Below are 19019 nucleotides of genomic sequence, written 5' to 3' on the forward strand. Positions count from 1 at the left end.
GGGGGGGGGAGAGGGGAGGCTTGAGCTGGTTTGGGTTTGTAACATTAAGAGGAACCCCTAGATAGTGAACTCAGCCCTTATTGCTCCTGGCACTGCCTAGCAGAAGGGTACAGTATGGAACATCCGCTCATGGCAATGTTGTAGGGCTGGATAAGCCAAGTGGAAAAGGTCTTGGAGGGAATCCCAACAAATATCCTCTGCCTAAACTGCTCTAAGAATGGGCAGCAGATAGCATCCTGACTCGGGATAGAAGGGAAAGTATTGGTTAAGGTGTATAAACCCTTTTTATAGGAGCGGGGGTTCCTCTAGGAGGCAGCAGTCCCCCCCTCCTCATGCCACTTCCTATAAAGAAAGCCCTGTTTAATGAACCCCAAGAGATTTGACCATCTGAGACATCAGAGTTATTTGTGAGCCAGTGAAGCTTGGCAAACTCCACTGCACAGTTACCACAAAGAATGCAACCCCTTTAAAACAATGCTAAGTGTCTGGCTTGAGCCCGAGAGGCCAGGAAATGCAAATGCCCGGCATAACTGCCCTGCTGGTGCGTTTCAGGGAGAATGGCACATGCAATGCAGTGTGCGCTGCACTCTCGAGGAGCGAGCGAAAGGCAGTGTCAGCTGGGATTCAGAAGCTCCTTGTTTTCAGAGGTTTAAGTCAGGCCTTCGCTGTTACTTTGTGTTTGAAGATTTGGGGATATTGTTCATTATTTCTCAGTCCTGGCAGCTAATCTCCTGACGCTGAGGATGTAGGGTTCATGAAACCAGAAAATGTCAGGTCTGACCAAAAAAAAAAGACAAACTCAACAACACACAGAGCTCTGTCTATTCACAGAGGAGTTGGCAGGGCTGAGCGGTGGCAGAACAACTCCAAGCGGTACTGAGGGACGTGCCTGGAGTGGACAAATCATGCCAATTGTCTGCGAGAGGGACCTAAAGCTAAACCCAAAATGAAGAGAGAAAGGGAAGCCTTGTCCAGAGTCCCTAGTGCTCCAGGTTTCGTGCACTTAGTGTGCCTTCTTCTAATCCACCCAGGTAGGAAAACTAATCTCTTTAAGAATCTGGGAAGTGGGAGAGGGTGTGCAGATGTCGTTGTGTGGCGGGAAGAGGGGGGTGAGGTGAGGCTTTGGAGATGAATGCTGGTGTTCATGAGCCTGGTTAGCCCCTACGCGAGCAGGGGATGTTCATTCAAGCAACAGCCCTGAATACCTTTTCTTTCCCCTCACACAGCGGCTCTCTGGCTTTGGGAAAGGATTGTCCCAGCTGCATTCAATGTAACGAGAAAGAATTAACGAGCGGTTTCTTCTAGAACACATTGTCGGTCTGTGCTTCTGTAATCAGACACTGCGAATCGCGCCTGGGGAGTGTTTGTTCTGTTCGAATGAGCTTGTAGAAGCAGGACAGTTTGATGTTGTGAGTTAATCTAACATCCTCTTCTGGAAGGACAATTGAAATCGGTTGAGACCCATCATTCAGCTGTGTTTAATGCTAAGCCAAGGTCTGGAGATGCTGGAAAGTTCAAACAAAATGTTATGTTGTTACTGCCACTCATGCTGGCCGTACGTTTTGACTCACACCCTAGTCAAAGTGTAAAAGAGACCGGATCACATTTGGAAAGTAACTGGCTCCTGATATTACTGTAGAAATACCGTAAAAGTAGTTTATTTAAAAACCTTGCTCCCACACAAACTCATCTATGTTCGTACTGACTTCCCAGCTCCCAAGAGCTGTGGAATTGAATGGGTGCTGCGTGTGAGCCTGGATCCAGTTTGATCTAACCAGCTGCTATAGGGAAGAACTGTCTCCCATGTCACTGTTTCTTGTGGCAGCCCAGACACTCTCTGGAATGGGCTTTTCTGAGAGAGGAAATTTCTACTTTAATTTACCTTTGAAAAGTCTCCCTTGGTACCATGCTGTGCTCATGCTAGACCACTCCAGCCAGCTACAGACTCTGCCCAGTAGCTGGTTAGTTGTGAGTGCCCCAGTGTCCCACTCAGCTGTTCTGGTTGTGCAGTGAGCACATTTGGAACAGTTTGTCCCAGTCCTTTCAGCAGCTGAATGAAGATGTTTCTCTCTAGGACAGTCTGTGCTATTTTTTGTGGCTTGTATGTTCAAATAGCTCCAAACCCAACACTCCACGGTGATGCCGACTGATCAGGCGCTAAAGCTGAGAGGCCTCCAGGAAGGAGACATGCATGGGAATGTGAGGTAAACACTAGGGCTGTTAGATCTTCTCTTTCCATGGAGAAGCAAGACTCTCAGAGCTGGGTTACATCTGAAAGGGCGGGGGCAGAAAGGGCACAGAAAGGTGTCCAATGTGCTGCAGCCGCTACAGGTCATATCTTTGGCTAAAGCACTGACACTGGATTAGCATCTTTATTAAGCAGGTGTGTTTCCAGTGAGGTCCCTCAGGGATCAGCTACTGGCCCTACGCTATTTAACATTTTTATCAGTGACGTGGAAGAAAACATAAAATGGTCACTGACAAAGTGTGCAGTTGACACACAAATTGGGGGGGTGATAAATAATGAAGAGGACAGGTCAGTGATACAGAGCTATCTGGATTGCTTGGTAAACTGCGTGCAAGCAAACAATATGTGTTTTAATACGAGTAAATGTATACATCTAGGAAGAAAGAATGTAGGCCATGCTTACAGGCTGGGGGACTCTCTCCTGGGAAGCAGTGGTTCTGAAAAAGATTACCAGCAATCCGGTTGGCTCAGTATCAGTGACCTGTCCTCTTCATTGTTTACCACTTCCCAATTTTTATGTCATCTGCAAACTTGATCAAGGATGATTTTATGTTTTCTTCCAAGTAATTGGTAAAAATGTGAAATTGAGTAGGGCCAAGAACCGAGCCCTGCGGGACCCCACTGGAAACACACCAGCTCGATGATGATTCCCCATTTACAGCTGCATTTTCAGACCTATCAGTAAACCAGATTTTAATCCATTTAATGTGTGCCACGTTAATATTATATTGTTCTAGTTTTTTATTCAAAATGTCATGTGGTACCATGTCAAATGCCTTACAGAAGTCTAAGTGTATTATTTTAACACTATTACCTTTATCAGCCAAATTTGTAATCCTATCAAAAAAAATATCAAGTTAGTTTGACAGGATCTATTTTCCATAAACCCACATTGATTGGCATCAGTTACATTACCCTCCTGTAGTTCTTTATTAATTGAGTCCCATATCAGCCACTCTATGATCTTGTCCGGGACTGATATCAGACTGACAGCCCTATAATTATCTAGGTCATCCATTTACCCTTTTTAAATAGTGGTACAACATCACCATTATTCCAGTCTTCTGGAACTTCCCCCAGTGTTCCAAGACATACTGGAAATCAACATTAATGGTCCAGCCAGCTCTTTTAAAACTCTTAGATGCAAGTTAAATTTTAAAATGTCTAACTTTTGTAGCTGCCATTTAATATGTCCCTGAGATACAAGTGGAATGGAAAATGTGTTATCATCATCATATAATATGACTACATCATCTGATTTTCCCAACTACAGAACAGAAATGTTTATTGAACACTTCTTCCTTTTCTCCATTATTATTGATAATTCTACCAGTTCCATCTCGTAATGGACTGGTACCATTGTTAGGATTATTTTAGATATTAATATACATAATAAACTCATTATCCTTGTCTCTGCTGGCCATAGATTTCTCCTTGTGTCCCTTTGCTTCCCTTATCAATTTTGTATACTTTGTTGTTTCAGTTTTTGTTAATTACTATCAACTTTCCCTATTTTTCATTTGTTATATATTACATTATTAATTATTATTATTATTTTTATCGCTGCCTTCAATTCCCCTCTACACCAGGTATTTTTTTAACTAGCATGGCCTTCTTCCTCAGTTGTGGGATTGTGCCTTTCTGGAAAGGTGTTCTTAGACAATTTATAATGATCATTTATACTGTTCTGATTAAATTCTTCCTCCCAACTGATTAGCTGTTACTTGTTTTAAACATTCTAAAGCACCAAGTATATATACTACTGGTCTGGGCTTTATTGTTTATACATTATAAATGTGATCAAGTCAAGCTTACTTGCACCTAAGATACCATTAATTTTTAGTTCTGTGATAAACTCCTCTTTATCTGTGAGGATAAAGTCTAATAAAGAATTCCCCCAGGAAATTGTCATGTATAGTATTTAGGAAATCCAAGGATGTTTTAGCACTGTCTGCATGAGCCCTCCACCATAAGTCACTCTAATTGAAGTCCCTCATGATCACACAGCTTTTTTCCTTACACATTGGAAACAGGTGTGTAAAGAAGCAGTCATCTATTCTATGTGGTCTGTAGCAGACACCCACTTGTGCTCTGTTAGGACATTGATCCATAAACATTCAAGATAATTTTCTTCTGAGTTATCGGTGATTCAGACACAAGTAATACCATTTTTGACAGAGTCCCATTTCCCCTCCCCTTTTGTCCACTTGATCCTTCCTGAATAGAGTATAACCATTGATTTTAACATTCTAATTGTGCACATCATCCCACCAGGTTTCATTAAAACAACTAGATTGAATTATGCACATCAATGAGCAATTCCAAATCCTCTTGTTTGTTACCCAGACTCCTAGCAGTGGTATACGGGCAATTCAATAATTTCTTCTCTTTGTGTCCTTTGGTTCCTTGATTAATTTTGTTCGGAGCATCTTGATTTTGTGCTTGTACCTTCCCCCATCCTTTTTACCATCCCCTTTTGTTATTACTTTCGTGAGCCAGCCCCTGCCCTCCAGCATCCCCACCCTATGCCTTGCACAGCTCTGATCCTGCCTCTCTCTGCTCTGGCTCTGTGCTAGTCCCATTCATAGTGACTGAGAGCAGGACCGAGCACCACATGCAGGGTAAGGTACTGCCAACCAACCGGCTGCTTTCATCTACTCGGTATACATGCCTCCTCTGCCCACCTCACACAGGAGTGTCCTACTCCATCTGGCTCCGACTGTCACCAAGGCAACACTCGGTTCTTTCTGCATAGTCATGAATGGGTGCTGCTGTCAGTGATGGGGTGCCAATCAGTGTGAACAGCCATAGATCCCAGCAGTAAGACATACTCAGCAAAGTGCCTTCCCCTTCAGTAGGATCATTCAGGGAGGGGGTGGCGGGCAGTGAACACATGCTTTTGGGATGGTCAGGTGTCTGCACCCTGTAAGGGCTCGAGGAATATTTACTTTGGACTCTTAAAAATAAACACATTTTGAGAAGGAACCGATCTGCAAAATGTGGCTCTGAGCCCCGATTGATCACTTACAAATATCATTTTTGATGTGAAACACTTTGTTCCTTCCCCATTAAAATGCAATGAAATAGGACAGCAACATGTGCTTGGACTAACGTAGCTCAGCCCTTTCCTCCCTTTCAGCTGCTGCTGCTTTTGCATGGCTGGTGTACAGCAGCAACTACAATTTCACCTGAAGTTGATCGAGCCAAATGGCTACATCAGGAGTAGCAGAATTTATTGCAGTGATGCCTCCTTCATATTTATACATTGGGCAGTAGGTGGTGAGATGTTTGATGGCCTATCATGGGGAACCACACACGCACACCGGGAAGTCCTGGATTTTCCATTTGTACATTCGATATCCGCATCTACCATGGTTGGTTCGGATTTGGCTCAGTTGACTAAGATGACCATGGAAGGTCAAACCCAGGAACCTTCTGTGTGGGATCCGGCACAAGGTTTTAGCTGCTGATGGCCCAGTTTGTCAGAGCAGACACCCTCTCTATACCCAGCCAGGATGCCAATCTCCACCTCTCCTCCCTGCCTGATGGAGAGATGTAGCAGAGATTGGGGTTTACTGCTAAGAGACTCACTCATATAATTAAACCTGGTGCAAGAATGGGATAGCCAGGCCCGAGGTCACTGCCAGGATGATGGGTCGGGGTAACAGGATAACCAGGCCCCAGGGTCATAGGTGGGATGATGGGGTTGGGTTAATAGGATAACCAGGCCCTAGGGTCACAGGTGGGATGATGGGTCAGGGTAATGGGATAAGAACATAACATAAGAACGGCCATACTGGGTCAGACCAAAGGTCCATCTAGCCCAGTATCCTGTCTTCTGACAGTGGCCAATGCCAGGTGCCCCAAAACCAGGCCCAGGGTCACAGCTGGCATGATGGGGTCGGGGTAACGGGATAACCAGGCCTCAGGGTCACAGGTGGGATGATGGGGTAACGGGACAACCAGGCCTCAGGGTCACAGGTGGGATGATGGGGTAACGGGACAACCAGGCCTCAAGGTCACAGATGGGTTGATGAGGTAACGGGATAACCAGGCCCCAGGGTCACGGGGGGATGATGGGGTAACGGGATAACCAGGCCCCAGGGTCGGTAGTGGGATGACGGGGCCAGGGTAACGGGATAACCAGGCCCCAGGGTCACGGGGGGTGATGGGTCGGATGATGGGTCATGTCTGGGCTGACAGGTTTTGAATGCTCTCCAGGACAGAGAGCTCTTTTACTTACTGATGTCAGGCATGTAAATGGCACAGTGTCACAACCGGGGCATGGATGGTATGACCTAGGGTCAGAGCAGGAGTCAGTAGTCAGGCCGGGTCAGATACCAGGAGGCTACAGTCCGAGTCAAGTCAAAGGGCAAAACTGAGAGTCAGGTGACAGGAGGCAGGCAGGGTCAGGTGAACAGAAGCAGCTATTGCAGCCCTAAGCAGGGAGAACCCAGCTCTATGGACAACGTCCTGTCCCTGGGCTTGGGTTAAATCAGAGCTGGGAACCAGGCAGGGCACCCAGGGTTCCACCAATCAGATCCCTGCACTGGAGTCCTCTGCCAGGGTTCGGGTCCTACTCTGGCAGCAATTCGCAGGTCAGTGGGTGGCAGGTTGGAGCTGAGTAGCACCCGAGAGCCCTGTGGCCCAGCGTTCCAGGCCTGCGGCCCCTGACACACAGCCAATAGCCCATGGTTACATTTGTCACTAAAAGAAGAGCGTCTGGTCTGTGTCAGGGCAGGGCCTGCGGTAACAGGCTGTTCACTGGCCCCTCGTAGTGTAATTATGAATGGCTGGAGGCAGACATCTCCCCCAGCTTTCAGGTGATGGAGGGAGTGAGGGCACATCCCCGCACTCTTGAGCCTGGCTGGGAGATGAAGGAGGCCAGTTCCAGGCTAGGAGTGTTGCTGGGCCGAGCACTCCCTTCTCTGGTTGTAGGCCACTACCTACTGGTGAGCACAGAGCAGAGCTGGTGGGGCAGGGCCATAGGGAACTGCCCAGCCGCCTTCTCTCAGCTCAGCCCATGGCATGAGAAGCCAGCTGAGCCAGTGGGCAGGCGTGATGGGGCTGCCGAACACAGGGGTGTCACACGAGTTGCACGATGCTTGGCAGTCCTGCCTGAGGCTCCTGTGACCAAAGTCCCGCTCAGAATGAATGGCTCCTCCCAATCACCACTCAGACAGAGTCAGTCTGCAGCCAACATCTTCCAGCATGCCCCTGTCGCTGGGCATGCCTGGCCCTGGGGCAGTCCATCTCCAGAGCTCCTCATGCACTTTCCAGTCTCACACAGCTTCCCCCACTTCCTGCAGAGGGGAACCATTCTCAGCTGGGCCCCACATCCTTCCCCATGGCACAGTTTCTTTGTAATCTCTGCCTTGGCCAGGGTTGGATTAAGGCCATCCAGGACACTAGGCACAACACAACATGGGCCCCCTACTGGCGCTGGTCCCATGTTTTGAGTGGTGGTGGCAGGGTAACCACCTTTCCTCCAAAGAGGCAAGGGCAGTGGCATAGGGCCCCCTTCTGCCCCTGGAGAGGCAGCAGTGCCTATCCAGCAGGGCCCACCCACCTGTAAGGAGCAGCAGGGATCCCATCTTCTGCCCAGACAGGAAGAGCGGGCAACAGGGAGGGCCCACAACACTTACCTGTCAGCTGAATTGTGTCTGCTTGGCTGGGTTGGGGGCAGGGCCTGACATAAAGGCCCCCTGATGGTGGGGGGTTGTCGGCCCCCCGCCCAGAGCAGTGGGTCTTGAAGATAGGATCCCATTGAGATGCACCCTAGTGCTTCAGGCTCTTTGCAGACTCAGGTCCCCTCCCCACCAAATCCAGGATGCACATGTTCTGTCCCAGACAGTATTGCTGATGTAGGGAACTACCTAGGAGAATCTACCTGCAGCTTGTTGCCTCTGTGAGTGCTGGAAGTGCAGGTATGATGCTGCAGAGCTGAGTTCAGCCCTAGGCCAAGGTTTCTCAGCCTTTCCAGGCTGGTCGCCCTTATTAGTCAAAAATGTTTGGGACCCCCCCCCCTCCTTTACTGCAAGAATAAAAAACGTATCCGCGCTAGCAGTGCTAAACCACAGATTAGGCCTCATTTTTTCACATTCTTTCCTCATACTATACCTGACTGAGCCACTTTCACAGGAGAACTCACTTGACATTTGAAAACCTGCTGCAGAAACGAGCCGCGGTGCTTCTATGACACCCATTTTCCAGGGCATTATGCAGAGCTTGCTTCAAGGGAAGTCTCAAGTTTTATTCCCATCTCTGCTGCAGATTTGCCTTAATAATGGCCAATATCAGTGGAAGAGTGACAATTCCTGTGACACACTGTTGTCTAGTGGCTTAGACATTGGCCTAGGCGACAAGAGACCTGGATTCTAACCTAGGTTCTCGGTAACACTGACTTGGTCTATGACGTGGGGCAAATCTCCGCATCTGTTTGCTCAGCGGTGAACTGGGGATCATGATAGTGACTAGAGGTGGTGGAAAAAACAGGTTCGTCCCATGAAAAATTTTCATTCACATTTTTTTTTATTTTTCACAGGAAAATTTCTAAACAAAAATCAATACAGATGGCACACAGACAGGGAGAGGAGAGGGAGGAACAAGAGCCCCCATGTCCCCTAGCAAGTGGCTATTTTCTGCATGGCAGCTTCTGGACTCACCGTTTGCATCCATGATGCAATGGCCATTCAGCTGCTTGTAGAATAGAATCTCCCTCCTCTTCCTCTCTGCAGACGGCCATGGTGGCCAGTCTCCCCTCTCTGCTGTACGTCGACTTCATTCACTGTCCCACCTCCCAGCTGACCTTCTCCATCATGTCCCCATGCTCCAGCCCTCTTTCCTCAGACAGCCTTCCAACCTCTCCCCTGCCTCCCTATTCCCTTCTCCACTCGATCCTCTGCCCACCTCTTCTTTCTCGGCCTTTAGAGTCCTTCTTCCTCCTGCCCCTTGTCCATCAAAGCCGTGGCTTCGTCCTTACCCACCACACTTCCAGCCCACACACTCCTGGGGTTTCCTACACCTGTAGGTGGAGCCTGCCCCTTTTCTTCCCAAAGCACTGGCTCTGGCCTCCCCTCAGGCTCAGGCCCTCTGCTTGCCCAGGTCTTTATCCACCCTCCCTCCTTCCCCCACAGTTCCTGGTCACTTCCCTCCCTCGCTCCCCACCCCATCCTGTCCCTACCACCATCTGCCCATGGCCTTTCTTTCCCTTCTGCTCCCACAGCCCAACTTGTGCCCTTGCTCAGCAACTCCAGTTACTGACTTGCTGGTTTTGCTGTTGACCATGGTTAGGCAGTTACCTACCCCAATGCTAGGGAGCAAAGGCACTAGACAATGTAACATCGCAAAGCTGAATTGAAAAATACTATTTCTTTTATCATTTTTACCGTGCAAATATTTGTAATAAAAAATCATATACACTTTGATTTCAATTACAACACAGAATACAATATGTATGAAAATGTAGAAAAACATCCAAAATGTTTAATAAATGTCAATTGGTATTTTATTGTTTAACAGTGCGATTAAAACTGAGATTAATCGCGAGTAATTTTTTTAATCGCGATTCATTTTTTTGAGTTAATCATGTGAGTTAACTGCAATTAATCGACAGCCCTAGAAATAGTATTTTTCAATTCACCTAATACAAGCACTGTAGTGCAATCTCATTATCATGAAAGTTGAACTTTCAAATGTAGAATTATGTACAAAAAATAACTGCACTCAAAAATTAAACAATGTAAAACTTTAGAGCCTACAAGTCTACTCAGTCCTACTTCATGTTCAGCTAATCGCTGAGACAAAGACGTTTACATTTATGGGAGATAATGCTGCCCGCTTCTTGTTTACAATGTCACCTGAAAGTGAGAACAGGCATTTTCATGGCACTGTTGTAGCCGGCATCTCAGATATTTACGTTCCAGATTCGCTAAAGATTCATATGTCCCTTCATGCTTCAACCATCCATTCCAGAGGACATGCGTCCATGCTGATGATGGGTTCTGCTCGATAATGATCCAAAGCAGTGTGGACCAACGCATGTTCATTTTCATCATCTGAGTCTGATGCCACCAGCAAAAGGTTGTTTTTTTGTTTTTGGTGGTGGTGGTGGGTCGGGTTCTCTAGTTTCCACATCAGGGTGTTGCTCTTTTAAGACTTCTGAAAGCATGCTCCACGCCTCGTCCCTCTCAGATTTTGGAAGGCACTTCAGATTCTTAAACCTTGGGTCGAGTGCTGTAGCTATCTTTAGAAATCTCACATTGGTACCTTCTTTGCGTTTTGTCAAATCTGCAGTGATCGTGTTCTTGATACAAACAACATGTGCATAGTCATCATCCGAGACTACTATAACATGAAATATATGGCAGAATGCAGGAAAAACAGAATAGGAGACATACAATTCTCCCCCAAGGAGTTCAGTCACAAATTTAATTAACGCATTATTTTTTTTAATGAGAGTAAAAGCATGTCCTCTGGAATGGAGGCCAAAGCATGAAGGGGCATACGAATGTTTAGCAAATCTGGCACGTAAATATCTTGCAATGCCGGCTACAAAAGTGCCATGCAAACGCCTGCTCTCACTTTCAGGTGATATTATAAATAAGAAGCAGGCAGCAATATCTCCCGTCAATGTAAACAAACGTGTTTGTCTTAGTGATTGGCTGAATGAGAAGTAGGACTGAGTGGACTTGTAGGCTCTAAAGTTTTACATTGTTTTGCTTTTGAGTGCAGTTCTGTAACAAAAAAAATCTACATTTGTAAATTGCACTTTCACAATAAAGAGATCGCACTACAGTACTTGTATGAGGTGAATTGAAAAATATGGTGATTTCTTTTGTTTATCATTTTCACAGTGCAAATATTTGGAATAAAAAATAATAATATAAAGTGAGCACTGTACACTTGTATTCAGTGTTGTAATTGAAATCAATATATTTGAAAATGTAGAAAACATCCAAAAATATTTCATACATTTCAGTTGGTATTCTATTGTCGTTTAACAGTGTGATTAATAGTGATTAATTTTTTTGAGTTACTTGTGTGAGTTAACTGTGATTAATTGACAGCCTTACAGCTACGCCTATGGCTGAAACCACAGGGCAACACTACTCCCCAAACAGCATGGTAGCGCCCCATGCTGTCCCTCATCCCTCCTAGCCTCCAGACACCTGAACGTAACCAACATGAGGGTTAATTATAATTCAGTGTTATGCAGTGTGATAACGGGCTCTCTGTGGCTCACAGAGCAACTCTGGGGAAATGCTGCCAGCAGAGCAAGCCAGTGCCCAGCCCCTGCCATGTGGCAAGCTTTCCAGCTGCTGTCTCCGGGCTGGAGCGTGGAAGCACATCCCTTTTCAGGCCAGGCCTAGCCCCGCTCTGCCCCTTCCCTGAGTCTCAATCACTGTGGAAGGCAATCTCTGCGGATCACCGGGCTACTTAAATCCATGTGGGTCGAGAGACTCTTTATTCAGCTAAGACTTCTGGACAATAGAAAGGATATGGGGCCCCAAATACATTTCCTTAGTCGCTGCTGAAATGCGGAGCTGGGGAGAGATAGGCCCAACACCAAAGACTTTTCCCTCTGCTTCTGGCAACCCCATTCTGCCCCACAACTGGAGCTAGCTCCTGGAAGCGCAGCCCCCTGTTCCTGACAGTTAGCACCAAGGCCAGCCATTTATCCCCCTCCTTTCCGGTGTGGTTTACAATGGGGACATTTTGTAACAGGGCAAGCGGCTGACAGATCAGATACCTTCCTGCTTATAAATGGAGTGACCCAGCCCTGTGGGCACTCGCCCTGCGTGAACTGCCCTGAAGAAGGGGAGATGGTTTCCTCCTGCTCCCCCCTTCTCTAGGGGAAGCGTGGGGTACTTGCCCTGAGAAGAGAGGTGGGTGCTGATGAGGTTTGGCAGCTGGGGGTAGGGGAAGAGGAAAGCCCACTCCCCTGTGCTTTTGTCCTTTCCCTCATGGTCTCCCCTCTCTCCCACTTCTTCCATCTATCCTCACCCTCCTTTGGCTCCCCACCGGCCATGCTGGGGCCAGTGACCCCCTCCCCCCCGTGACGGCTCCATCTCTGTACAGGTTTGTGCTGAAACCCCATAGCGCCCCAGGGTGTCTCCCGAGATCCCTCCCTCCAGCCCCAGCACTGGGGCCTGAGTTCCTATGAGAAGCTATAGGGTGGGGATGCACAGAGGCTGCCCCACTCCGCCCTCCCCCGTAGATGCCCATCGTTAAGAGGACGTTTCACCTGTATCTACCACCTTGCCGTATTATTTGTGGACGAGGTGGCTGGACCCTGGGGCAGATGATGGCCAAAGCAGCTACAAGGTGCTGTGATGGTTGAACAGGCAGTGGTGTGTGGCTTGCTGGAGTTCCATGACTCTGCATGTTCATTGTGTTACTCCCCATCCTCCAGAAACAGGAGAAAGCAGCTCTTGGCAGGTGACTAAACCCCATTGGTTACTTGGCAGGAAAAGTCTGGCACATGCTCCTACAATCTCCCCATGCCCAGGGCCTTTGGTTAACATCTGCCTCTCCCCCTTCATCTTACATGGAGCCAGAGATCCTGCTGACGTCAGGACTGGCCCAAGGCTTGATGAACAAATAGCCGTGGAAACGTTTGCTTGGTAAGCGCTCTCAGAGGGAGGTCACGGCCTTGCTTGGATGTTAGCTAGACGCTGTTAGAGCTGCGAATGGCACAAACACAGAGGAAGACAAGGGACCGGATTTACAAAGGTGCCTATGTGAGTTAGGTGCCTCACTCTCATTGATTTTCAATAGGAGTTAGGCGCTGGATCTGTTAGGTCTTTAGTACATTCCACTAGGCACCTCTCTGTAGGTTTAACTGCAAATCTGACCCAAGTTCCCTGCCCCAGGGAGCACAGATCATTAGCTGGGCAGGTCCAGCACAAGTGATAAAGGACCAGCCAGAGTAGAGAGGGCCAGCCGGGGGATCAGAGGCGCCTGGCTAAGCATGCAGTGAGTTTAAGGGGAGATTTGAAAAAGGATGGGAGGGGGCTCGGCCCATTGAACTTGCCCAGTGACAGTTAGCAGCGTGGACAGTCTAGTCATGGAGTGGGTGCTCCTAGTTCTTACCCCTTCTATCTAGGGTGACCGTACGTCCCATTTTGGCTGGGACAGACCCTTTTTTGAGCCCTGACCCGGCCATCCCGGCTTTTTTGACACTTGATCAGTTGGCAGGAGCAAACGGGACAAATGCCCACTTGCGTCAAAAAAGTGGGGTGCAGAGGAATGTGTGTGCGGGGGGAGAAAGGAGAGCAGTGATGGCATCCCCACGCGGGTGGGAGGCAGGGCTCTGGCATGGCTTGGGTGAGCACCAACACTAGCCCCAGCCTTTGGGAAATATGGTCACTCTGTGTAGTGTGTGCATCGCTGCTCGCCCGAGCCCTGCCTTCCGCCCACCCCCCATGTGAGGAGGAGGGCTTCGGCGAGTGGCCAGGTGGGGCTCAGGCAAGCCCCTCGTGATGTCCCATTTTCCCTTTGGGAAATATGGTCACCCTACTCCTGCCCCACACATCCTTCTCCCCAGGAAAGGGGATATCTGAATCAGAAACTTGTTTTGTCATCAGCCCTTGTCTTTAGATCACTCCTTAGCAGAAACAGCTTTTGCTGCTGGTTGCATGGAGCGGGAAGGAGGAGATGCTCTGCATACTAATAGGTCTCATGACTTTCGGACTTGTTTAAGCCTTTTCTTATGCTCCTGCACACAGCTCCTCATCGAATACTGAATTGTCGTCCAGATGAGTCATTTTCCCTCTGCTGCATTTCAATACGGGTTTTGTTTGCTGTTGGATTACGGCATCCAGGCTGCAGGCCGATGTCCTGTTGGAGGCGGCCCATCAGATATGGAATATTTCCTCCCTCTCCACATCACGGCTGAAGAAATGTGCCCTGTGCTGTCCGTTAGCCAGGCAGTGTTTACACAGCTCTCTCTTCCAGACTCCAAAGCACTGAGAGTAAATAGCAGCCCTGCCTCTGCAGGACTAGCAGGGGGCAGGCGAGCAGAGCGGCAGCCCCTCTATCCCAGGGCTGTAGCTCAAACAATGAACCCCACTGCCATGCACACACACCGAGGACTGACAGCAAGATTAACTTGGCCCTTTGTCTCTATAGGATAGGAGACATTCCTATCAGACAGCTCAGAACAATAGCCCACTCTCTGAGCAAAAAAGGCCTTCATCAAACAGACACTGTCTCTTCCTGTTGCATCTTCCTTTGCCTAGGAGTTCTGCTCAGGCCCCACGCCTTCTGGAGTGGCCCTGGTCCGCCTCTTCACACAAGTCTGCAGCACAGTCTGTATTCAGGGCACGTGAAGAGGTTGGGTAACGCAGCCATAGCCAAGGAAGTGACCTCTATTCACAGAACAGGCTCGGTGCTGGTGGCAGTAGAGTATGTGTCCTCCACACCCTGTCGCTGCGTTGGCTTCAATGCTCACCTACAGGGTCACTGCTGGGGATGGCAGCGGGCACAGCCCAAAGCATTCGTTATGGCCCAGGCAGCCCTGGGCCGTTTTGCTGCTGTGGCCAACAAAGGGGCCATTTAGAGCCAGTTGTGATCTCCTAGGCATTGCTAGGGGTCCCGTCTCTTTAGTTTGTCACAGCTACCTTCAGCCTCCTGCCCCTACCACTCACTGTTTCATATAATTACACATCTTATTCCAAATGAGTGACATTGCCAAGCATTTTAAGATTTCTAGACTTCAATCGATAGGACTTGGGTAATCTTAAACCTTTTCAACAAGGAGTCCGGTGGCGCCTAATAGATTTATTTGGGCATAAGCTTTCATAGGTAAAACCCCCCACTTCTTCAGATGCATGGAGTGAGAATTACAGATGCAGGCATAAATATACTGACACACGAAGAGAAGGGAGTTACCTTACAAGTGGAGAACCAAGATTGACAAGGCCAATTCAATCAGGGTGGATGTGGTCCACTCCCCATAATTGATGAGGAGGTGTCAATACCAAGAGAGGGAAAATTGCTTTTGTAGTGAGCCAGCCACTCCCAGTCCCTATTCAAGCCCAAATTAATGGTGTTAAATTTGCAAATGAATTGTAGCTCTGCAGTTTCTCTTTGAAGTCTGTTTTTGAAGTTTTTTTGTTGAAGTAGAGCGACTTTTAAATCTGTTCTAGAATGTCCAGGGAGATTGAAGTGTTCTCCTACTGGCTTTTGTATGTTACCATTCCTGATGTCTGATTTGTGTCCATTTATTCTTTTACATAGAGACTGTCCGGTTTGGCCAATGGACATGGCAGAGGGGCATTGCTGACACATTATGGCATATATCACATTGGTAGATGCGCAGGTGAATGAGCCCCTGATGGTGTGGCTCATGTGGTTGGGTGCTCTGATGGTGTTGCTAGAGTAGATATGGGGACAGAGTAGACAACAAGGTTTGTAACAGGGATTGGTTCCTGGGTTAGTGTTTCTGTGGTGTGGTGTGTAGTTGCTGGTGAATATTTGCTTCAGGTTGGGGGACTGTCTGTAAGCGAGGATTGGCCTGCCTCCCAAGGTCTGTGAGCGTGAGGGATCGTTTTCCCAGATAGGTTGTAGATTGTTGATGTGCCGGAGAGGTTTTAGCTGGGGGCTGTACATGATGGCCAGTGGTGTTCTGTTATTTTCCTTGTTGGGCCTGTCCTGTAGTAGGTGACTTCTGGGTACCCATCTTGCTCTGTCAGTCTGTTTCTTCACTTCTCCAGGTGGGTATTGTAGTTTTATGATAAAGATCTTATAGGTGTTTGTCTCTATAAAGATCTTGTAGGTGTTTGTTTTTGTGGATACAGACTAACACGGCTACCCCTCTGATACTTAAACCTTTTCAATACATTTTCATTAAATTTCATATACACTTTAGCATCCTCTTCCTCTGTATCATTTGGAACTTATCTGGCTTTCCCAATCAACCTGGGTAAGAGCATAGGCATCCATTTATCCTCTGGAATATTATGGATCCCACACAGTCTCTCAATGGTGAACAGGAACTCCGCAATGCAGTCAGTCTCTTGATAAACTGGGCCACTCCCTGCTCTTGATAGGGGGTGTACTCACAGGTTGAGGCTGCTGTGTTTGCAGCTCCAGTACTTTGAGCGGCAGTGCATGAGTTCTCTCCTCAGCTGCTAGTTGTTCTATGCATCTTTGGTGAGCTTCCTTCTCGGTGTCAGTGGTTTCGCTCTTCTCCTGGATCCAAAGTTCCACCATCAGTATCTGGTGCTCACACTCTTTCTGGGCTTCCATGAGCTTCAGCCAGAACAGTTCCACTGCAGCAGTCTCTGTGACATCTGAGGTACTGGGATGCTCAGACCCTGCTCCTTGGTCAAAGTCTATGAGCAGCAGCGCTCCCGTTCCTGATCTGAGCTTGCTTTTTATGGGATATCCCTCTACTTCTGCATAATTTTCCAAGGTCTGTTGTGTCAAGACCTTCCTGTGACTGTGATTTGCTCGTTGTGACTAATCTTTAACCCATATAAATTCTCAGTATCAAATTTAAACTTCTCACCGCATTGGGTTATGTCTGAACTTTAAGCCCAGTTAACCTGTGGCATATGCAGGGCCGGCTCTTGGCACCAGCAAAACAAGCTGGTGCTTGGGATGGCACATTTTTAGGGGCGGCATTCTGGCGCGGGCCATGCCGCCCCTAAAAATGTGCCCCGGCCACCCTAACTCACCTCCGCTGCTGCCGCTCGCGCGCCACTGCTCGCCCTCCCTCCCAGGCTCTCAAACCCAGAAGGGAGGGGGAGATCCCGAGCGGCCGCGGTGCGCAAAACAGCTGATTTGCGCACCGTGGCCACTCGGGATCTCCCCCTCCCTCCCGGGTTTGAGAGCCTGGGAGGGAGGGCGAGCAGTGGCGCGCGAATCAGCTGTTTCGTGTGCCACGGCCGCTCAGGATCTCCCCCTCCCTCCCAGGTTTGAGAGCCTGGGAGGGAGGGGAAGACCCCGAGTGGCCACGGCGCACGCGCTGCTTCTCCCTCTCCCCCCCTCCCTCCTAGGCTTGAGAGCCTGGGGGGAGGAGGCAGGGCTGGGAATTTGGGGCAGGGGTGGAGTTGAGGCGGGGCCGGGGGTGGGGTAAGAAAAAAACGGGGGGCGGGCAGGCAAAATTGTTTTTGCTTGGGGCGACAAAAATCCTAGAGCCGGCCCTGGGCATGTGTATCCTGCCATGACTATGCCAATTGTCACAGGGTCTGGAGTGGCTCACAACCGCAAGTGCCAACCTTAGGGCAGATTGCCAAAAATGGGGCAGGCAGCCCCAACCTGGTGGTGTGGTTTATAATTAGATTTCACCAAGCTGGTGACAAATGTCCTGTCTCTTTAAATGGGCACTACCCCCTCCCCGGTGCAAAAGCTCACTTTCATATTAGCTTCAGCTTTGCAGCTAGAACAATAAAGCCACTGCAGCAGAGAGCTGTGTCCCCATCAACTCCCTCTGCCTCTGTTTCTCTAGTTCCTTCTCTGCTGGCTCCAGAAATATAACACTTTGGTCCAGTGCGAGAGCAATGATTCTGCCTGGGTCCTGACATTAATCCTGGGCAAACGAATGGGACATAGGATATGGAACTTGATTAGTAAAGAATTAAAAGAGAGTAGTGTCATTAATGCCAACATGGGTTTGTGGAAAAGAGATCCTGTCAAACTAACTTGATAGCTTTTTTTGAGGAGATTACAAGCTTGGTTGATAAAGTGGCACTATAGATGCAAGAAAGCATAGAGTCAAATAGTGTAAAAAATCTTAAATGAGTCAAACACTCCCATAGAATCTCTATGGATAGAAATTCCATGGCTGAATAATAAGAATATAGCAGTAGGAATATACTGCTGACCACCTGACCAGGATGGTGATTGTGAAATGCTCAGGGAGATTAGAGAGGCTACAAAGGCAGAAAACACAATAATAATGATGGATTTCAAATATCCTTATATTGACTAGGCACATCAGGATAGGATGCAGAGATAAAAATTTCTAGACACCTGTAGCAACACGGGACTCACCCCTGCAGCGCCTCCTACTGGTCGTCTCAGGGAATTAGCATTTCCAGCCTCCGGAGCGCCCTCTGCAGGCCGGTGTCCCGCTGCCGCCTGCCCACGTGTCCCTCCCAGTACCTGATGCCCCTTGTCTCTGAGGTGCTGCCCCCTGGCAATATCCCCACAGTCTCAGAGACTCCCCACCCAGGGGAACCCCCAACCCTCTATCCCCACCTTGCCTCAGTCGTGGGCTACTGCCAGTCACCATCTAGCCCCCGCTCACTGGGGCAGACTGCAGTGTAAAAGCCACTCATCATAGGCAAGGGGGATTTGGACCTGCTGGCTCTGCCTAGCCTTGGGCTGCTCCCTGCAACCCCCAGTACCTATTTGGCCTTCCACTAGGCTGCAGCATGGGGGGTTTCCAGGCCGGGGCTCTCCAGCTCCCTTGGCCTTCCCCCAGACCTGCTCCACTCCAGGTACCTTCTCTAGCACCCAAGCAGCCAGGCCCATCTCTCTCTACAGCCAGAGAGAGATTGTGTCTGCTCCTGGCTTCCCTGGCTTTTATAGGGCCAGCTGGGTCTGTTTGGGGTATGGCCACAGCTGAGGCTGCCTCCCCAATCAACCCAGCCTAAGGCGCCCAGCCCCAGCCCTCTCCAAGGGCTGGCTTTTAACCCTTTCAGGCCAGGAGTGGGTGACCACCCCGCTACAACACCATAAATGACTGCTTCTTGGGGCAGCTAGTCCTGGAATCCACAGGGGAGACGCAATTCTTCATTTAGTCCTAAGTGGGGCACAG

The 19019-nt window shown here is 48.8% G+C and overlaps 1 protein-coding gene across 1 annotated transcript in view; it reads left to right on the top strand.

Moving 5' to 3' along the window:
- Window positions 1–539: 539 nt before the first annotated feature.
- HEPACAM (hepatic and glial cell adhesion molecule) overlaps window positions 540–19019 on the top strand; it is a 78874-nt gene continuing 60394 nt past the window's right edge. Inside the window, exon 1 of the mRNA XM_005294712.4 lies at window positions 540–1031. Within this exon, the coding sequence (XP_005294769.1) occupies window positions 947–1031 (85 nt within the window). The 5' untranslated portion in view covers window positions 540–946. The remainder of the gene's footprint in view (window positions 1032–19019) is intronic.

This window comes from Chrysemys picta, chromosome 16 (assembly GCF_011386835.1).
Source record: "Chrysemys picta bellii isolate R12L10 chromosome 16, ASM1138683v2, whole genome shotgun sequence".
NCBI classification, from domain to species: Eukaryota; Metazoa; Chordata; order Testudines; family Emydidae; genus Chrysemys; species Chrysemys picta.